A 23,285-nucleotide genomic window follows, 5' to 3' on the forward strand; every position below is an offset into this window, starting at 1 on the left:
CAACATGTCCAATATGTGTGGAGTTACTGTGCCAACGACCCAATGGCAGTCACTACAACCGTAGGGCCGCACTGCTGTATGTTTTACAACATGTCCAATATGTGTGAAGTTACTGTGTCAGCGATCCAATGGCAGTCACTACAACCGTAGGGCCGCACTGCTGTATGTTGTACAACATGTCCAATATGTGTGAAGTTACTGTGTCAGCAATCCAAAGGCAGTCACTACAAACACAGGACCGCATCGCTGTATGTTGTACAACATGTCCAATATGTGTGAAGTTACTGTGTCAGCAATCCAATGGAAGTCACTACAACCGTAGGGCCGCACTGCTGTATGTTGTACAACATGTCCAATATGTGTGAAGTTACTGTGTCAACGATCCAATGGCAGTCACTACAACCACATGACCGCACCACTGTTTGTTGTACAACATGTCCAATATGTGTGAAGTTACTGTGTCAACGATCCAATGGCAGTCACTACAACCGTAGGGCCGCACTGCTGTATGTTGTACAACATGTCCAATATGTGTGAAGTTACTGTGTCAACGATCCAATGGCAGTCACTACAACCGTAGGGCCGCACTGCTGTATGTTGTACAACATGTCCAATATGTGTGAAGTTACTGTGTCAGCAATCCAATGGAAGTCACTACAACCGTAGGGCCGCACTGCTGTATGTTGTACAACATGTCCAATATGTGTGAAGTTACTGTGTCAACGATCCAATGGCAGTCACTACAACCACATGACCGCACCGCTGTTTGTTGTACAACATGTCCAATATGTGTGAAGTTACTGTGTCAACGATCCAATGGCAGTCACTACAACCGTAGGGCCGCACTGCTGTATGTTGTACAACATGTCCAATATGTGTGAAGTTACTGTGTCAACGATCCAATGGCAGTCACTACAACCGTAGGGCCGCACTGCTGTATGTTGTACAACATGTCCAATATGTGTGAAGTTACTGTGTCAACGATCCAATGGCAGTCACTACAACCGTAGGGCCGCACTGCTGTATGTTGTACAACATGCCCAATATGGGTGAAGTTAATGTGTCAACGACCCAGTGGTAGTCACTACAACCACAGGGCCGCATCGCTGTATGTTGTACAACATGTCCAATATGTGTGAAGTTAATGTGCCAACGACCCAATGGCAGTCACTACAACCACATGACCGCACCGCTGTTTGTTGTACAACATGTCCAATATGTGTGAAGTTACTGTGCCAACGACCTAATAGAAGTCACTACAACCGTAGGGCCGCACCGCTGTATGTTGTACAACATGCCCAATATGGGTGAAGTTAATGTGTCAACGACCCAGTGGTAGTCACTACAACCACAGGGCCGCATCGCTGTATGTTGTACAACATGTCCAATAGGTGTGAAGTTATTGTGTCAACGACCCAATGGCAGTCACTACAACCGTAGAGCCGCACTGCAGTATGTTGTACAACATGTCCAATATGGGTGAAGTTAATGTGCCAACGACCCAATGGCAGTCACTACAACCACATGACCGCACCGCTGTTTGTTGTACAACATGTCCAATATGTGTGAAGTTACTGTGCCAACGACCCAATAGAAGTCACTACAACCGTAGGCCCGCACCGCTGTATGTTGTATAGCATGTCCAATATGTGTGAAGTTACTGTGTCAACGACCCAATGGCAATCACTACATCCACAGAGCCGCACCGCTGTATGTTGTACAGTATGTCCAATATGTGGGAAATTACTTTTTACAATTCTTGAATCAATAATTTCCTTTTTGTGAATATAGAATTGGTCTTTCCCTTCTCGCAGGCAATTGTCCAAGTGAGAATACCATACGTGCGATCTACCAACTCCACTCCCATTACCTTCATACATCTTGGCTGGGAAACCTTTGTCTGTCAACAATCGTTTGACGGTCGATGTCTTTGAACTATTGTAAGATAAAGAACTTCCATCACTATCAAAGATCTGTTACTATCGAGTGTTAATATTGATTGAACTAGACATATTCTTAATGTTCTTTTTATTTAGACCTTTAGCCATTTCCCGGAGTTTGGTCTGTACTATTACTAGATTCTTTACAGTTGCTTATGCTATTACCGTTTGTAAATACCTGGTAATGTTTGTGTCTTGTTCACATTTCAATATCGCTCTACTAGTAGGACTACCCCCTCGGCTTTAAACGTCATGTTAAGCTCTTCATTAGATTGGTTCCCATGGAAAAAGTATGAAAGATATGCCTACAAGTTTCCATTTCTTTGGTTAAAGTTTCTTAATTTGTATTCCTTCACACAGCTGATTCAAACAAAAAAATAAGGTGCTTAACTTTTAATAAAAAAACATGATAAATTACGTGACTGGCCCGAATATCTATTCTAACTGTAACATCTGGTTTCTACTTGTATTGACAGTTCAATTCAAATTAGTAAAACAAGTTTTGAATACTTTCGGGCCAGTGACGTAGTTTGTTTATGTTTATGATCCATACCGTTTTGCTCTAATATTCGTGGTTTTTATCCTCTAGTAGTACCATTGATAACTGAATCTACCCTATGTTCCTGAAACTGGTAATAGTATTGCTGTTTTCTACTGTAGCTTCATAAATGAATTACTTTTTATAGATAATCCGTCGAAACCGCCCAAACGACTCAACTAAAAGCTATATGTGGATCTTTTATGCTTAATTTTAAGTGTCCAGACACCCTAATGTACCATCTGTAAGATAGTTTGAAAATAACCCTCTTCACCAGCTGTTGATTATTTTTATAGCTTTATCATCGCATCAGGCGAACGTAATGGCTCGCCACTAAATACTAAATATTATTGCGCACCGACAAACGGTGTAAACAAACAGTTCTCAATTAGATTATAAACTACTGAAATTCTGCGAATCCCACAAAGTGATCTATTTATATCGCTTATAAATCGCCAAGATTCTTTGAAACTGGAAAATGGAAATCTATGTGATTTGGGTAAACATTCTTGAAGGTTATGTAATGTATGATATGGGAAACCCCAAATATGGTACGAGATATAACGAACTCATTCTACTGTAAGGTTTCAAAACCGTTGAGTTTTAATATCTATATGTGCTGAAATCTCAAATTTTATCGAGGACCCGTTCCTTTATATTAAAGGTCCCCGAAGAGCTATCGTGAAAGTTAGCGCTCGTGAACCGTCGAGCACGCGACAAAGCACCCAAATTGCCACGCCGTTTTAACAAATTACATATTCCGTGGAATAGATGAAAGCGATGCGAAAAGTCAAGCCATTAATGCAAATTGAGGCTACACGGGGCTTTGCGAGACTGCTTAATGCCGTACTTTCCTCGTTTGGTAATTGTCACTTTCGAGAACATTATTTTATAAATAAACGAGAGCTCGTCCCGTGGTCGAAAACTCGACCAAAAGTATGTATTGTGTAAACTTCTCTATTTTCATCCCACGCTGTAAATAAAACATTTGATTTGAATTTATTTGATTTGTTTTCATGTTCTGTTTATATTTTGTTTATAAAGCCCATGTTAATTTTTTTAAATTAGAAATTAATTTGTTGAGCTTATTTTTTGGCCTATTTTAATTAATAAAGGCATTCTGCACATCTACAGGAAAATATCCTTCATCTGTTACTACCCGCGTGTAATTCGGTCCAGTAGTATGGCTAGCTGTCATAAGTTTTGCGAAAGTTTTTTTAATATATATAAGATATGTTGGGAGTTAGATAAGTTAATAAAATATCCTCTAAGTTCCAAATGATTATTGAAACATTTTAGAGGCAAATAAGTTTTTATCGTTGACAAGTTTATGGATTCCATAGTTTTTAAATCTTGTTTCAAAGTAAAGATAAACGTAATTGGCCTTTAATTTGGCAAATAAAAATTGACTTTTTTCCATTTTTTTAATTTTATACTTGTGTAACTGTAGATGCATTTTGAAAGATTGACCTTTGCACGTAATTTTCCATCATCTGACGTTGAACAGTTTTGTTTGGAAGCACGAGTTGACGATCGGCAGAGGCAGTCGCCTCGCTATAGATAGATGCTCTCGGCTAGCCGCTGTATAGCGTATAGCCAGCGATTGTAATCCAAACAAATCCAGCAGACAGGAATGTCCAGTGATAAAGAAGAAGTCTACTTAGACTGGGTCAAAGGGCACACGTACTTCTGCAGCGGAATCCAATTCCTTTTGATCTTGAATAACTTTAAAGAGCAATGATTTCTAAGCGGCGCCAGTGTGCAGTTAAGTACCCCCGCCGCAGCAAACCTGCAGACTAAGCCAATTCCCATTTTCCTGAATTGATTTTAAATTCAATCTATTTAAAAAAACATAAGGATTAACGAGTACCTAGGTTTGCTGCTACAGGGATGCTAATAAAGTGTGTTTTTTGTAAAATATTTGTAGCATAGTACAAAATAGATTTGCCAAGTTTGATCAAAATATTTCCATAAACAAGCAAACAACAACATTTTACAATATTCTCCATAAGAATAACATGGGAATTTTAAGTTTGCAATTTTTGGAATTTTCTCCGTAACCAATAACAGTACAAAACACTTTAGTATATTAAACTATTTGTTTTTTAAGCTCATTAAAATGGGTTTAAAAAGAGATAAATTGGGAAATGTTGTGTTTTGATCATCAAAAATGAGAAAACCCTATTTTTACCTCATAAAACCCCCCGTTAAACCCATAGTCCCATAGTCCGATCATGCTAGTTCGCGAACTCATTCAAGTTTATCTCGCCTTACACATTCAAACGAAATAGCTACTTCCCTATAGGCAAATTAGCTAAAAAACATAAAAAATAATACTTTTAATTGATTTTATTTTACGTACGTTTTAGACCAAACATATTTTGTAGTGCTGTACATGCCTTGTAAAACCTTATTGAATAAAGGTTGGCATTAGTTTATCTTTGCCATGAAATCCCGCCAAATCACCAATGGATCGTGGTAATATTGCCGCAACCCCTAACCTGGAACTAACCTGGAAGTATTGTGATAAACAAACCCGGGCTCTTACTAACATCCTAAGACAAAAATGTTATCTTTGCCATGCTAGTTTTTCTTGAGTAATCTCATTAGTTACGTCGGTTATGTCGAGTTTACAAAGAGTAATTTTGCAAAAAAGTCAAAATGCCACACAAATTGAATAATCTATACTATACTAGTAGTTTGTCCCCTTCACTCGCAAATAGGGATGTGGACAAAATATGATAAACTGTCTTTTGTAGCTTATTTAGAACAACTGAGATAATATTGCCAATGATTATACTGTATCACAAACCGCAAGTGTATAAATCTATACAATTAAAATTGAGGTGGTGTCTATCTGTGCGGCTATCACGACAAAACTACTAAACCAATATGGCCAAAGTTAACCACAAAGATGGTCCAATTTCTATAAAAAAAATGCCATAGCCCTATTCACTTCCTTTAGTTCCCCTGAGAATGTCCAAAGTTTGGAGGTGAGGTTTTTAAAAGTAGATATTGATTGGTCTCCATGGCAGAATGAGATAACTCATTATGTTTATCTTTGCTTTGACATTTATGGAAACAAGGAGAACTGCCAAATGCTCATTTCACAATTTCAGACAGCTGATATAAAGAAATCTATATATATAAAAGGCAAAGCCCTCACTGACTGACTGACTGACTGACTCACTCACTCATCACTAATTCTCCCACTTCCCACTTACCTAGGAGGCTGAAATTTGGTACACTGATTCTTTAGGCATTAAATAGGAAAACTAAGTGGTTTTTATTCTGATCGGACTCTCGGGCTCTGCCCCAGTGGCTCTGGAGTTTCCCATGTTAACCTAATGAGTACTCATATTTAAATGGAATTAATGAATCATAACAGCTGTTTCAATTAAACAAGTTGGTTCTGTTCTATGATGTTCAATAGCATTAAAGTTACAAGGATTACCAACAGAGTGCAGCACTATTATTTTTTTAAATATTTGACAACAGCTAATTTGAAACCAAAAGGTGAGTGAGCGTAACGAACGAACTTCAACCTGGAGGCGAGTTAGCGTAGCGAACGAGCTAACCTGAAGGCAAGTGAGTGCAGCGAACGAGCTTCAACCGTAAAGGTGAGTGAGCGTAGCGAACGAACTTCAACCAGGACGTGATTGAGCCATGCGAACGAGCTCACGTATGAAGTTAAACGGGGCAAAGCCCGCGGGTACAGCTAGTTAAATATATTTTACACAACTATGCGGTAGAATTATTTAATCTAAACTTAATCATAGATTTTTTATTCTTAATCTGTGTCGGTGATTATGAAACTGATGTTTCTTCCCGTTGCTGTACAGTAGTAGATTAATCGCATTTCCTGATAACACGAATGAAGAGGGTACAAATTAAATGTAGGCTTCAGCCTGTCATTGTGAAAAACATTTTAGTTACAGGGTGCAAAAAGAATCTTTCCCTAAACAGCTGATTGGTATTTTGATTAATGCCGTAACGCTTAGGAGAAAATGTGCAATAATGCTCAAAACTAGGGGGGTTTGAACAATCTTTATTTTACTGTATTTACAAATACACCAGGCAGTATTTTAAGATTATCAACAATTAGTGAGGACAGAAAAAAGTACACCATGTTAACACTCAACATTCTTGTCTAAAAATAACAATTGTCCGTTTAGCAACTGGTTGGAAATGTAGTAGTCAGAAGGATTTAAGGTGCGTAGCCATTTTGTTAAAATCATGACAGGGTCAGTGACGAAATGATTATTTTAGAGTGTAATCTGAAAATGGCAATGGTCTTTCTAGTTGCCAAGATTAGTCCCTTCAACCTTTTAGCACTGAATAAAGAGGCTCTGAACTCCTTTGTAGTAACCGCCTAAATATCTTTGGTGTCGAAAAGTTGTTAGACTAGTTGCCAGGTCGTCGTCTGTTGACTGTCAATATAAATTAACATGTAAACCTAATTTTCCTCTATTTGCTTCGTAACGCCTTTGATCTTCAAGTACAATAAAAAAAATTAGGCAGTAGCCATTATAGTTTACACCCAATGTGTTTCTCGTATTTATTTTATTTAACATGGCGGCCAACAGAATTGACGGGCTAATATTGTCGACAGTGTAGTATTTTGTTCGTTTTTGTATTTTTAATTGAATTTAAAATTAATTTCATCTGGCTAAACTACCAAATAAATTTTCACGCAAACGGTTGCACCCGAGTAAATTAGTTATTTTCAAACATTTTAACGAGAATAACTATTTTTTCAAATATTTTACAGCGTAACTATTTTTATTAAGTGTTTCGGTTTAAATTCTTAACCTCTAAATACAGAAGGTATACTATTTGCCTATTTCGTTGCTTATGAAGATGGCGTTACTCAGTTTTTGAATATCAGTAATGCATAGGTACATTTTTGTGCTGATAGGTATAGGTTCGTTTAGATAAATTTAAATTTGTATTTCAAAACAGTGTTTATACGTAAAAAAGATGTATTATATCTCGTCGTTCGTGATCTAGTTGTTTAAATTTTTTTATTTATCTCGTAAGTTTCACAGTCCGGCAGGATTAAAATATTTACAGCTGTTTAAAAAAATTATCAATTAAAAAATGTCAAATAATTATTTACACAAACCAGAAATAATTGCAGACGATTAAAAAGTAGTTTAGAAAACAACTCGCAGTACATATAACTTCTGTTCACATCCATGTACTTTTAAAACGTAATTCAAACTCACCAGTCTTTAAATTACATCCATACAGAATATGATCCATTCATTGCATCTTTCTAAAGAGATTCAAAGAGTCTGGCGTCTATGGTCCTCAATTTAAGTAATGTAAGAGAAATACCTAGGTCAAAAACGACTTTCCAAGACCTCAGTTTACGGGATTTATGTAGTGTGGTGTAAAACATGTATTGTTTATAAGGCAACTGTGTTTCTGGTATGCCGGACACGGTATGTGAATAAATAATGTAGCTTGTAGGTCCCCGCTAACAATACATTGTATCATAAATTAAATAATAAGACACTCTTTAATCTGTAATTGTATATATTAGGTGATTTAGAAGTTTTCTAATCATGTTTTCACTATACTACAGCAAAAACAGCCGTTTTACTTGTAACATGAACATTCAGAATGTAATTTAACATCGTGTCAATTTGTTTTAAAGCTTAATAACCATGCGATAATTACAATTCCTGTAGATTAATAGTAATAAAGAAATGTTATTTTAGGTAAGGTTTAGTGGTTAATTCATACGGTTAACATAGTATTGAAATAATATCAGCTGTTCTTTTATTTTACCATTAATTTAGACAGCTGTTTTCATTGTTGCATTGTTTTGACAGAGTCAATTTCCTTTCTATGCATGATGCCACGTGGTTTTGAAGAGAAAATGCTAAGAATAAAAAGTCTTAAAATTGCATTCAAAACCTAAAACAATCATGAAATACAGGGTGATCTATAAGAAATTGGTATGTTAGCTGCCATATTGGAAAAGTGACAATTTTTGAAAAATCGGAATCCACATGTTTTATGTCATTAAAAACTTGTTGAAGTTATCCACTTAATGTTCTATCTAAATCGATCAGTTTCTGAGATACTAATGGTGGCACATTTAAAATGTACATTATACATTTATAACATTCTGCGACCTGCAGCTCCTAAACGAGTAGGTTTGGAGGGAAAATGCCAAGAATAAAAAGTTCTCACCTTCGCTTAAACAATTAAAATAGTTACATCATTAAGATTATACGGATTTTAATTGAAACTCGTGCATACAACGTGGTCTATCCGTTGAATCTTACAGAGTGACATGACGCGCCAAAATAGACGGGTTAAGTGATAGAAAGTTTATTAATTCCCGCTAAATCATCGCCTCACCCCCATCATCCACACCCACTGCACCCACCAATATACCGTAACCGTGGCTTACTGTTTCCAGGGAACCTGCAATGAATCATGACTCCGTCCGTAACCGGAAACCTCACTTGATAAATTGGCAAGGAGCTGTTCCTTAGTGAATCGGGATGTGAATATTTTTTTGCATCTTGTAAAAACTGTAAGATTATTTTTAATATGAAATTAATTTTTCATTTTTTTACTGAACAGGATTTCGTAACTATATGCTACCGTAAGTAATTATGTAGGCTTAATTGGTGTTTTTTTATGATTTTACACTAGAGCAAATACTTTGTACTCTATTGACTTTTAAATACAAAAGTCAATCTGAAATATCTTAAGTAGATTTGTATTAAAATAAAACATTAGATTGTAATCGATTATACAATATCTTATGATTGGGAAGTCAAAACGAAATATGCCAGAGTCAATTTGACAAATTAACTATAATTCATAGACTTTAAAAGGGCGTGGTCAAAGAGGAAATAAACTAATTAGTGAAATAACTTAAACTTGTTTCTGCAGCTCAGTTTATCGTATCTTCCCTTAGGATATTTCTCCATCTGATATAAAATTGGATTATGGTCATAAAATATTTCGTCCTCAGTAATAGCATTGACTTTATAATAGCTTTCATGATGTATTTGCAATTTTGGATCCTTTGATTATTAGATAATTCTAGATGTAGGTTATATTAGCCCAAACCGTTCATAGTTAATTAATATTTTAGTCGGAACCAACATAGCCGAATGAATTATATCGTGCGAACGCCTAAAAAAAGGATGAAGAAAGGATGATTTTAAAATCTGTGCTCTAAATCAAGGAGTTACTTTTAAGTATTCAAAATATTGTCCTTAAAATTACGTTAAATCAATGCAAAACTCCCAAAACCACGTAAAGGATGATTCTATTGATCTGATCAATCGTTTTTGAAACTATTACACAAGTTTATAGTGGTTAGTATTTTTTTAGAGTGTAAAGACGATTACTTAATTCAGTGTTTAAAAAATAAACTAGTAAGATCATATACGTGAACTAATAAATAATCAAATAATTTAACCAGTTGATTTAAAAACTTAAAACTGTAACGTCAATATACTTGGATTAGTGGATGGGTACTATTTAAGTTGATTTTCTACTATTTTCTTTAACTAAGATTAATCATATTGTAGGTTTATGTTAGAGATGCAAGTAATACACAAAATATAATTACTGTAAATCATTTGTGAAAGAATTGAGTTTTTGAGTGGATAAATAGCTGATGCTTCCATACGTCATAATTGATCTTTATAGACTAATAATTAATTCACTCAAAAAATTTACAATTATATTTATTTACGCATTTTTTTCTTCCTCTCTTTGAGTCATCTTTGTATGACTACAATTTTCACTCAAATCTATACTCCCGTAAAAAAATTAATCTCTATTTAATTTTTTGTCACTTAAGATTATTTATTCTACTGTATTAGAAAATAAGCTGATAAATAGCTAAATAGCTAAATAGCTAAATAGCTAAATAGCTATACTATTGGAATTTTTAACCATATACATTGCCATAACCATCTAGGCTAGTGTACCTGGATCCATTAAATGTTTTAAGATTTAATTTAATAAAATAATACAATTGTATTCGTCATACTGCAGCCAAAAGAGCCGTTTTTAATACATGCGTTGCGGGTCTAAAGATGCATTTTTAGGGAGTAAAAATCAGCTGTTGTAAACAGTAGTAAATTTCGATTGCTCGACATCGATGGTATACACGGTAATAGAAGAATTAATTGCATTACTTACTAAACAGCTGATTTTTTGCATTAGCAGAATTGTAAACAAGCTATAAGTCGTTTTGAGAGTTTATCTTTACATACAAATTATTTCGTTTACTAGTTTTGTTTTTGTTAGTTGACGATGCAATATGACGAAAAAAGTAGTTCACCACACGGGCAGAAAGTGGCTTTTCAAGCCTAGCTCATTTTTCGACATCGGCTTCGCCACGATCGTAAAATTTAACCTCAAAAAGAGTCACTTTGGGCCCTAGTGATGAAATAAACTATATTTGTGTTTGTAGCACATTATTTAATGTTCATAGAGTAAGAATGTAGTGATGTTACACTGGTTTTTTACTGTGGTTTTTAATAAAAACATAAAAAATTCTGAAACAGCAAAATAAAGCATTACGAATTATTTTTAATAAAAAAAATTTACAATCCACGAAATCATATTTTCCTAAATTAGGCATCATGACTGATTATGACCTATATAATATATTTTAAACCATTTTACATGTAAAAAACTCAAACAAACAATAATACAGTCAAAATTCACATATATACAACTTGAGAAATAACAGATATGTAGAAACACATAAATTGCAGATTTTTAAAAAGAAACCATCTTTAATTGGTACTAAATTTCTTTATAATCTGCCTAAGAATATTCTTTGTAAAGGAAAATATAACTGTTTCAAACCCCGCCTTAAAGAATACATGTTGACTCATCCTAACTTTTGAATCACAGATTTTTTTTTTATTTGGAATCTAAAATAAAAATTGTTATTAGTGTCATACAACAACAAAAACAAAGTTTTCTTTGTAACTATCATATTTTAATTAAGGACATTGAAGATAAGTTGTAATATTTGACTCTGTTCAATGTATTCATGAAAATACCAATAATGAATAAAGATGATTTGATTTGATGTCTACACAGTATCACATTTGACAGCCCAAAATTTAAAAATAAATAAAAACATCGGAGCCCCCTCGAAAAATCAATGGAAATAGCCAATTCGTCAAATTTGTTTTTTTTCAGATCCCTCTCAAAACTCTATCTAAAACCGCACCCTACACATTAGGTGTTGCTGGTTCTTGGCTACTGCCAACTATTGAGATAACGTGTTCCAAATCCTAATCTTGCAACCATCAAACTACAAATGCCTAGCATTATTAATATTAGGAACTATTTGGTATGGAATAAGTTAAATAACATATTTGACGCTTCATCTTGACCATATATATATTTTATACTCTTATATTGACCATATTATATCCATACAATAAACTCCACTATTTTCAAAAATGAACAAATGTAGTCCACAGGTAAAAAATCAATCGCCAACTATCGCTGAGGCAAACCCCACTTAAGTATTTCGGTATTCCCCACCTATAACTGTTTTATTATTTCACATAAAACCCACAACACCATGGCGCGCATGCACAGGAGCGTGTGAGTGTGCGTGTGTGAGCGCGTCCTCTCCGGGCCTTCCGACTAAAAATACAAGCTTTGAAGCAGAAGCTGAAGATTACAGTGTTCCACTAAATATAGAACATGACGTTTGGCTTACGCGTGCCTTCAAACTATAAAATTATTGGACCTGCATCAGTGTGGTTCTTCAGAAAACTCGGTACAAGTAAATTGGCCATGTTAGTGCATAAAAAAAATCCTGTTATAGTGATAAATGATTGTAGGCTACACCAGGGTATAACTAAATCCAGCTATGACTAAGCTTGTCAGTAAGAAATCAGCTGTTTTGAATAAGATAAACCATAAATTATAATAATTTGGTAAATGATTGTAGGCTACATCAGGGTATGAACTAAATCCAGTTATGACTAAAATCTGCTGTTTTGAATAAGAGTAACCAATAAAGTTATGACCATGATGATAAGATAGAAATCGGCGTGTTTGGCATAAAGATTGACATCAGGGTGGTTCTGCATAACACAATTGAACTATGCATATGGCGATGAATTGGATATTAGCATCGTTATACATGATGACATTTGACATATGAGTATGAGACATATGACATATGAGTTATGTTCCATACTCCTAAAAAACCAGTTATTTTTGCTCCTAAATTAGACATCAGACTGAGCATGAGGAGATCCTATTATGCGCATGCTCGTAAATTTGACATCATCTTCGTTCAGAGTAAAGATCCCAGATATGTCCATACAGCACTTCAGCAGTTTTAAGCTCATAGATACTGTGAAAGCTATTCAGTGGGTGGAACAAACATGGATACAGCTTGCGATGAAGAAAAAAGAAAGAAGGAAGGAGCTTGCTTGGGAAAGAAAAACACCTAACTATTGATGGGTTTAGGTAAAGAATTCCTTTGAGTTTAAGTCTCGCACAGTCAAAACTCCATCAACATTACGATATGTCGATACGATACTTAAAGGCTTCTAGGCTTAAAGGCTTTCTTAGTTGTATCTTCCAATAGCTTATTGATTAGTTAGCATGGAGGTAACAACAACCATCCCAATAGTATAAGAGACAACGAGTAGGAAATAGAATTTCGCTATTAGTGAAATAGAATGAATAGTTTATTGGTTGAATAAATTGTACTGCACCTTATCAAGTATAGATAATCACAAGAATATGTTGATTAGACAGTACTGGTCAAGGAGACTACTAAATACGTGTTTTTGCGCAAAGGTTAAAGGTGTTTTTATAAAGTTGGCCCATATTAAAACTTTTTCAGAAAATTTATCTCACCATGCCTGTAAGCATGTTTGGTTTCAAGTTGTTTTATGCCATTTTACTGTTTGTTTGACTTTAAATACTGTAGTCACTAGATGTACAATTACATAAATACAATTCTGCATTTGATCAAGATTAACGCTTCCGTATGCACATATTCCATTGGACATTAATTTTACTTTAATGAGTCATGAAGATTTAATTTTTATTTGAAAACTCCATTTTATTTAGGGAATACAATGATTTCACATTATTCATTAAAATCGTTTGTGTAAAAAGTATGAGCGTTATTGTAGTTATTTAATTCCATAAGACCATTACATGTTTAAAATGTGATTACCTCTCTGAAGATTACAGTGTAATTCAGTCTCAAATTACTTCCTCTAGATAATTTTGCCCTACTAGTCCAGTAAAAGTTTCATTGAAGTTTAGATTCTTTTAGGTAGTTTTACATGGCCTCTTATGTATTTTTGAGCTAGATTTGATCCTCATATCTGCAAACATAACGTGCTGCCATTGGTAGTTTACACTTGAGTCTACATAGTTCCTAACATACACAAACCGTTAACTGAACATTAATAAAACTGTGCAAAGTTAATCATGGGTAATCACTCCAACAACAAAACTTCAAAAGGAAAAGTTCTAAGAATTTCGACATTTCGGTTTTCCCGCTCGCACACGATAAATCTAACCGATATTTCCGCTATAAAGGGGTGCTAAACATAACCCAAACAATTCAAACAGACGCAAATATAAACTACGAGAATAGCTAGCGGGTTGCATTGTGTGGGACTTAACATTAACACGCAATGAGCCGGGCTTAGTTGCTTCAACAACACTTATAGCTACTCTGGCTAAAATCAGTGGCTTAACTGTATAGTATGGATGGATATACCTTGGATATTTATATATATAAATACTAAACATTTAACTTATACAAGGTGTTCAAAAAAAGGTGGGGTCATATTTTACCTAGTGATTCCTTGGGTCAAAATAAAGAGAAAATCAAGAATAACATTTTTTTTCAAAATCGCTTCGTTAACCAGATATCCGTCATTTGGTTTTTTATACATAAACATTTTAATCTTGGAAATTTTCAACCGATCTTTATGAAACTTGGTATGTATATTAAGGTAGAAGGCACAAATGTTGGGAAAAAATCACCTTGATTCGATTTAAAAGTTTAAAATGGCGGCCATTTTAATTTTTAAAACTTAAATTACAAAAAAATTGCTGATTTTATTAAAAAAAGTTTAGAATACTTTTATTTAGCATTTTAATTCCCTATAATACGATCCTAAGTTCAAGAAGATTTAATGAGAAATAGCTTAAATATTACCTTTTTTAGCTGTAAAATGGGGCAAAACTGACTAGCTTAGCCTTTCCTACACCATTTTAAAACTAAAAATCGTAATATTTCAGCTATTTCTCATTCGATCTTCTTGAACTTGGTATTGTTTGATATGGAATAAAAATGCTAAATAAAAGTTTTCTTGACTTGATTTTCATAAAATCAGCCATTAATTGTCATTTAAGCTTAACAATTAAAATGGACGCCATTTTGAAATATTAAGTCTAATCAAGATGATTTTTTTCTAACATGGGTCTCTTCGACCTCAACATACATACCAAGTTTCATAAAGATCGGTTGAAAAAATTCCAAGATAAAAAATATTTATGTAAAAAATACAAAATGGGGGATATCTGGTTAACGAAGAGATTTTGGAAAAAATGTTCTTGATTTTCTATATATTTTTACCCAAGGAATCACTGGGTAAAATATGTCCCCACCTTTTTTGAACACTCTGTATATATTTTTTAACACTCATCAAATAAATTACTTTTTGTGCTTAAAAACAATTTATTATAGAACAAAAATTTGAAACGATTTCCATCACGTTTCTTTCATTTTCTCTATTTTATGACTAAATAAATAAGTTACGTGACATACCCAACGTGAGACACTGAAACATTGTAAGGATTGCTCATTTCCCCGAAATTCTACATACCAACTTCTCATAAACATTCCCAAGTCTATCATGATCAGCGTTTCTTGATGTAATAATATTATGTAGGCCTGAGATATTACATAGTCGAATTGCCATCACCGTGATCAAATACAAGCGATGCTTTTTAATTTGTTTATTTTTTTAACATTAATTTTTCTTCTTGTACTTTAAACATTTCTGTATAGCAAACTAAAATTTGTACATTTATCGCCATGTATTATACCTTTTCTTTATTTACAACAACTGTAAATGTGTGAGTAAGTGTTTTTAAAATTTACTGATTTTTTATAAAAGTTTCTGTATCTATGATTTCTATTTTGTTTTATTTTATAAGCTGATTCTGTTAAAATATTTATATTATATTTTAAAGTACAGGTTAAGTGTAGGGCCATGTGGCCCTAACTTTGCCTCTGTAAATAAATGATTTTTCATTTCATTTCAACTGTAAAAATCACTTCATGTTTATCAAGAAAAATTAAGCTTTTTGCGATTTGCTCACTTTAAGTTCTGCATACAAACTTCATCTAATAGTCACATTTTACTCTCAAAATCACGCTATTTCCCAGACTCCTCTGATTAGATATCTTACATAATATCATTCATCGCGACTAATAAACAGACCACTAATACAGTGTTCGAATTTCATAGTTAAGAGTTAATAGTAACGTGTTGATTATGTGTGAATAAATCTAAACAATAACATTATTTTGTCAAGTGGCAACTGGTTATGGTTGTGATTTGAACGATGTGACGAAACTCGATCGTCTTCGTCCAGTGACCGAAAACTCTACCAAAAACATGTAATGTACAGACTCCTCTATTTTCACCCCACGCTGTAAATAAAACATGTGATTGGAATTTCTTTCATTTTTTAGCGAATTTCCCATATAGGGAATAAGCTATTACTGTAGTACTCATGGTAAGACCTGGACCCGAGACCGATTTAATTTGTCTTTTTCAGGTCCCTAGAGGCCAAAAACACCATCCGTTCAAATTCATATATATGTGTGTGACCGTTAGGGCGATAACTCGAGCAAAAATAATCCGATTTTAATGAAATTTGGTACAAACGTGAAAACCTACGTTTATTCGAACGAGTTCGCGAACCAGCATAATCGGACTATGGGAACGGGGGTTTACGGGTGGTTGTATGGGGTAAAAATGGGGTTTTCCCATTTTTGACCCTAAAAACAAAAAATTTTGCAATTTCTTTCTAAACCGTTTTGTAGAGCTTAAAAAAAAAAAAAAATTATTTTGTAGCCTATATTGAAGCGCTGTTGTATGCCTAATGGTTACTGAGAAAATTTAAAAAAAAGCGTAAATTAAAAATTTCTATGTTATTTTTATGGAGAAAATGAAAACTGTTGTAGTTCACTTGTTTATGGATATATGTTGTTAAAATTTAGCAAATTTATTTATTTCATCCTGTACTATTGACGTATGGTCAACAAACACTTTTTACCTTTCCCGTAGCAGCAAACCTAAGCATTTGCTAAATCTAATCTATATATTAATTTGAAACGGTTTTTCTTTGTGACAGCTAATTTGAGAAAACGGCTGGGCGTTGAAACTTCGTAGGGGTCTCTAAAGAAAGGTCTTGGTCTGTAGATGAGCCATCTAAAGATAAACGTGGTAAATTCCCTTGGGACTCTGCCCCAGTGGCCTTTAAATTCCCATCCCATGTTATTCTTATGGAGGAAAAATGGGGTTTTCTCACAGCTAATTTCAGAGAACGGCTGGGCATAGAAACTTGGTAGGGGTCTCTAAAGAAAGGTCTTGGTCTGTAGGTGAGCCATCAAAAGAGGAAAGAGTTAAATACCCTTGGAGCTCTGCCCCAGAAGCCTTTAAAGTTGCCTCTTCAGATTTCTTTACATTACGACCATATGCATAATTCTACACTACTTTTTAATGCAACAGCTGTTAATATTTAAATTGTGATTTATTGAATTTGTCAAAATGAAGTACAGTATTTGCAATGGATTTTTCTGATTTTAAAATTGATTTTCTTCCGTATCGTGTCATGTTTCGCAATATAATGTTCTATTACCAAATCAGTGGAAAATCCTAATATCAAAGTAACTTTTAAAATTATTTCTTATGGAGTTAACTTATATCTATTGTATGGGTTGGTTTCTGCCTTTTTTACCACTTCTTGGAGATTGTACGTAGGTGATATTCTTTGGCATATTGCATCTGTAGACGAAACTTGGGTTGGTGTAATTATTACAATGGAAAAGAGCGATAAATCCTGGACAATTTGATATAGGCTAAAAATAAAACTGAATTCATGAAACATTAAGAGGTTCATTGGCCATAATGAGAAATCATCTATATGGCAAACATCAAAATTAATCATTCTTATAGCTGTATAATCCTTCGATATTTTATGTGTACTATTTTTCTGTGTCATTGGCAACCTTATTTTTTAAGGCAGAGGTATTTATTTTTGTAAATAAATTCTTTTCTCTTCTTTCACTGTGCTACATTTATTGAGCAATCATTGAAATAACCGATTTGCAAACAATGGAAACATAGAAAAAGTCATAGAACACAACCAAGTAGAAGAAATAGAAATGATGTTTTTTTACACTAAAAACACTAAAAAAACAAGATCAGATTTTTGAAAAAAGATAAGATATTTACAAAAGATTTTGATTATATCTAACTGTTTTGTAGATCGTGAGTATTTCCATAATCTTTGTGTCGCCTGTAATGCTTCGCAATTGCTCGAATTCGAGCAACAGGTACACTAGTTATTTATGATTTTTAAATTGATTCTTCACTGCATCGCAACCTTTTTAGAGTTTGAACAAAATGATGAATTTATGAAATGTTTTAAATTTTGTGTTCATAAATCTATGCTTAAGCATTAAGCACTAAAAATTTTATATTATAAAATCAGTTGGATTTATCAATTTCAAAGGAACAGATTTAACTATTCCTTATTGGGTTAGCTTATATTTATTGTAGGGGTTTGCACTTGCTTTTTTGGTCTACTTTCAATAATCATATGTAGATGAGCACGTTGAGGATGTGAGCTTTGTTCCAAGTTTTGGAATAGATTATGCATGGAGTAGGTTTAATCTATGGTTTGGTGCAGTAGGTGAATTAATGGCAGTTCATGTATTAAAAAGGGGGGAAGGGTTTTTACTTTGATGTACATATCTAGCTAGGTCGAACAATGCATATAATGCATATAAACAGTGCCTTTACATCTCATCTCATTTGCATAATTTGTTGCCAACCAAGCCGGACTAGGTTATGGATGTGGTTCAGCAAATGTTTAAGATTTGTGGTCAAATTCACTACAATTATGGTCCATCCCGGCCTTAAAATGCACAACTTTATGTGATTGATACGGCCAAGGCAAAACTACGCCAGAAGTTAATCAATTAGCAAATAAGTACAGGATGATTAAATACATTGGTCGATGTGGCAGGAGAAGGAATTAAAATTGCTTGGATCGAAGTAAATATATCCTTGGCTGGTGATAATCAAGTCTTGTAAATATCCTTATATATATATATAAAGCTCAAATACCACTGACTCATTCATAATTCATAATACGTGAAGGTGATTTCTACGAAACACCACTCCTCTGTTAATAATGGACGGATTTTTAGAAACGATGTGTCAAAATTAAGTATTTTTTGTGGAGACTCCCCCTTTCACCAATTGCTGTAATAAAATTCCTCGGGCTTTGCCCCACAGGCCATCAAAATCCCAATGTATTTCTTTGAAGAACAGATTTTGTTTACTTAAACAGACGAATAATTTGTATTAATTACAGCTGTTCATAGTAAACACATGATACACACATACACACACACACGTTCGTTTTCAGAGTGAGTTCGTTTTCAGTTTCGATAGCTGGAGTGGAGTGATTGTATTATCTTTGAGTTGACTCTTTTAAGTCATTTGAAATTATTACTGTTATTCGTTTTGAAATAACGGCTGTAATACTTTGCAATTGCTCGAATTCGAGCAACCGGCGCACTTGTCATAAATAATGACTGTTATTCTGTTTAAAATAACGCCTGTAATACTTAGCCATTGCTCGAATTCGAACAACAGGTACACTAGTTATATACATTAGTGGTTGTCCGCCGGAATAAATCAATAGGAAAATTATTCAAATAAAACCCTTTATTGCCAGCTATATACTTCCCGATTTTTCACTTAATTAGACGGCGCAGGACATGTTATTAACAATTACTGAACTATTTTAATCAGTATTCATTGCTGTTGTCTTCTGAGAAACTTGGCAAACAAAGAGCTGTATGATCATAACATTGGAAAATCACGGTAACACAAAGTTGGTTAATGGCGTCAAAAGAGCGAGGGCTCTTTACGCATATCGGCTCAAATTTGTTCCAGCCTGGCGGGCAAACATGTCAAAGCTAGTAGTGTTACGCACTGGTTTTAGCCTAATTCAAAAGGTGTATGTAATAAAAAAGTGGAATAACGAAATTTGGAAATATTCCTACTTAGGAAAATGCTATAACGAGGTGTATATACTTTTAAAAATAGTTCAAGAACTCGAGTTAAGGATTTAATGTAGTCCAGGCTACATAGTAGTAGTAGTAAAGAGTAGATGAGATAGTAGTAAAGTATCTGAGAATTTATGCCTAAACTGTACTGTTCGTTTGTTAATTGAAATTTTGTCTGGGTTCTGAGTGGATAAATTGCTCGCTTGGTAGTCAAAAGGTCACTGGTTCAAACCTGAGAAGTGAGCAGCTTTTTGATACTAGACCCAGATTTATTTTTTAATAAATTGTAAACAGTTTATAAACCTCCAGTCAGAACTAGTCTCTAAAGGTCTGCAAGAGAGGAACGTTTGTTGTATGTTGACAATCATCTGAAATGTGTGTGTCAAAGGTTAAATGCAGTGGAATTTTGAGGGTAAGAACCTGATAAGCATTAACATTCAGTTGATAAAATATTTTAATATGCAAAGTCTAGTTTTGACATACAACTAAAATTCCATTTTTGATCCACTCTAAAATAACCAGCAGGGCAATCCATTGGTTGTGGTATGTTTTATATTGTAACAGCAATAAATAAATGGCATCAACATGTCAGAAGAGATCCTTGCACTGGATGACATTCCTTAGTAAACACTCTCGAAGGTAAAGCTATCGATCAGTAATCAGTGATTTTCGAGGTTATGTTTAAGCTGGAGGGAGGTTGGTTATTTTCATAAGCATGTCAGAGCCAGTCGCTTTAGCAGCTCCTACTTCTACCACGTTAAAAGAAAACAACTGATCGGAGAATTAACTATTTGTGAGTAAAGAGAATCTATTCATAATTAGAGGGATACCTACTTTTATTCATCTAAATTATTAGGAATGGAATTTTCTCCCAACGTTTTCCGCTTGTATACAAACAACATAATTTATTTTTTCCAAAAATTAACAATAAATTTTCGACTTTCACACTTGAAAATGTGTTTGACGTTTTACACCGCGTATAAAGTATACACTGATGTGGGATTAGTATAAAGCTGTATTATTTGAGGACGAGCCATCTAAAAATAAACTATCGGTTACAATAGGCGAGAGAAATAAGCGGACGCCCGGCGAGGCGCTTCTCTCCTCTTGTGTTTTTACGCCTCCCAAAATTATTGTGTATGTGTGTGTGTGTGTGTGTTTGTCAAATTGTGGTTAGGGAGCTCGTGCTTTACAAACAACGAGATTTGGGTCCAAGCAATGCCACATGATAAAGTGCCTATTTTAACGACGTTAGCGCTTGTATTAGTGAATTTTTCATCTATCGTTAGTTTGAATTTATGTTGGTAATATTTATTTTTTCAGTAATTAAAATTGGGTAAGAATTTGTAAGTAATTAACAATATGATTTTTTACTTGTGATAGGACTTTTAGGAAAACTGACTCACATACTACAGGATTCTAACATTGTTTACTAGATATCTTCGACATATTGATGCCACATAACCTAATCGTAATCGGACCAGCTGAGCCCAAATCCAAATCGGGCGAAGGGACATGTCGATTATTTATCCACAATGGACTCGTCCCGCGTATTTTTAGAGCTAAGTCTTTACCTGGGCCATGTGTATACCCCGGAGACCTCGAAGCCGTAGTGCCATGAGCCGCTGTACGCGCCTTGACCCTTGGGGCCCGTGCACACCCCGTGGCCGTGTGCCTTGCCGTCCTCCCAGCCGCCGCAGTAGGTGCCCCCGTCGTCGAAGTCGAACCTACCCCCGTTGACCTGGGTGGCGGCGGCCGCGGTCGCCGTGCCCGTCGCCCCGGTAGACGCCGGGCTCTGGGACGCTGTGGAGGCCCCCGGGTTCATCACATCACTCGCGCACTACCACTGGAAGTATCAGCTGACCATTCCTCACTATCGCCAACATCCGTCTGCGGCCATCCCCACCGATGTTGGCTGCTGGTCAACACATTCCTAGCTCCGGCTTGCTGACTATTTCTGATGCTAGTTCGCCTCGACGCCGCTACGTCGCCGCCGCAGCACTGTGCGGGGCCACCCTCCGCCCACCACCCTCTCCGCATCGATATCCCCTCCACAGCAATCAAACTTATTTCGATAGGATAAATAATTCCTCATTGTGTATTGGCCTCTATAGTATCATCTTGACTCTAACTTTTTACAAAAAAATCTGCTCTTCATCCCCTCACAACAACAATATTGTCTCAATACCATTCTTCAAGTTTATTTTGTAAACCGTTTATTGTCACATGTGTTTTGTTTTACCTTCAAAATAATATAGGTAGGGTGATTACAAATGAAATTGACAAACTGTATATTAAACTAGCTGTACCCGCGGGCTTTGCCCCGTTTAACTTCTTAATTTTCAAGATGAGCTCGTTCGCATGGCTTGATCACGTCCTGGTTGAAGTTCGTTCGCTACGCTCACTCACCTTTAGGTTGGAGCTCGTTCGCTGCGCTCACTTGCCATCAGGTTAACTCGTTCGCTATGCTAACTCGCCTCCAGGTTGAAGTTCTTTCGCTACGCTCACTCACCTTTTGGTTGCAAATTAGCTGTGTCATAAATTTAAAAAAATAATAGTGCTGCACCCTGTTGGTAATCCTTGTAACTTTAATGCTATTGAACATCATAGAACAGAACCAACTTGTTTAATTGAAACAGCTGTTAAGATTCTTTAATTCCATTTAAATATGAGTACTCATAAGGTTAACATGAGAAAATCCAGAGCCACTGGGGCGGAGCCCGAAAGCTCGATCAGAATAAAAACTATTTAGTTTTCCTATTTAATGCCCAAAGAATCGGTGTACCGAATTTCAGCCTTCTAGGTAAATGGGAAGTGGGAGAATTAGTGATGAGTGAGTGAGTGAGTCAGTGAGGGCTTTGCCTTATATATATATAGATACAAAGTGTCTATTTCATTTGTAACCACCCTGTACATCAGCTAAACATCGATTATATTAAAATTGTTTATCATAATTACGTCTGCACTCTACAAAACAATAAAGAAAATTTGAGTACAATTTTAATTTATTCAGTAACATTTCGACAAGTGCATTAGTACAAACAATCAAGAATTCTGAGAAAATTTGAATAAAACTATTTGGAATGAATATTTGATTTATTTTACTTGGCAATAAACAAGAAGGTTTATTGTCAGGAAATCAAGACGATGTTTTAATACTTTACACATGTCGACCCCATAGGCTACTTATAACCCAGTACTAGGCCAAAGTACAATAAATGCAACTATTCCACCAAGAAACATTTTATCAGACCCTTGAAAACCAACATGTATATTTACTTAAGTTTCAAAACTTCCTATTAGTTACCCCGCGTTTCTACATCAACGCTTAAGCAATCGTTCCATCGTAGGTTTGTCAAACTTAATGCTTCCTATTTCAGAAAAAAATAATGATTTCATTCATTTCACCTGATAAAATCGTAGAATCCCCACA

At 34.9% G+C, this 23,285-nt stretch overlaps 1 protein-coding gene across 1 annotated transcript in view; it reads right to left on the bottom strand.

The window, feature by feature from the left end:
* LOC129000218 (junctophilin-1-like) overlaps positions 1–21,784 on the bottom strand; it is a 58,581-nt gene extending 36,797 nt beyond the window's left edge. The window contains exon 1 of the mRNA XM_054427173.1: positions 21,427–21,784. Coding sequence (XP_054283148.1) covers positions 21,427–21,677 — 251 coding nt within the window. The 5' untranslated portion in view covers positions 21,678–21,784. The remainder of the gene's footprint in view (positions 1–21,426) is intronic.
* Between the last annotated feature and the right edge of the window lie 1,501 nt (positions 21,785–23,285).

This window comes from Macrosteles quadrilineatus, unplaced genomic scaffold (genome assembly GCF_028750875.1).
Source record: "Macrosteles quadrilineatus isolate MER2022 unplaced genomic scaffold, UCM_ALF_1.0 Scaffold_8__2_contigs__length_117827958, whole genome shotgun sequence".
NCBI classification, from domain to species: domain Eukaryota; kingdom Metazoa; phylum Arthropoda; class Insecta; order Hemiptera; family Cicadellidae; genus Macrosteles; species Macrosteles quadrilineatus.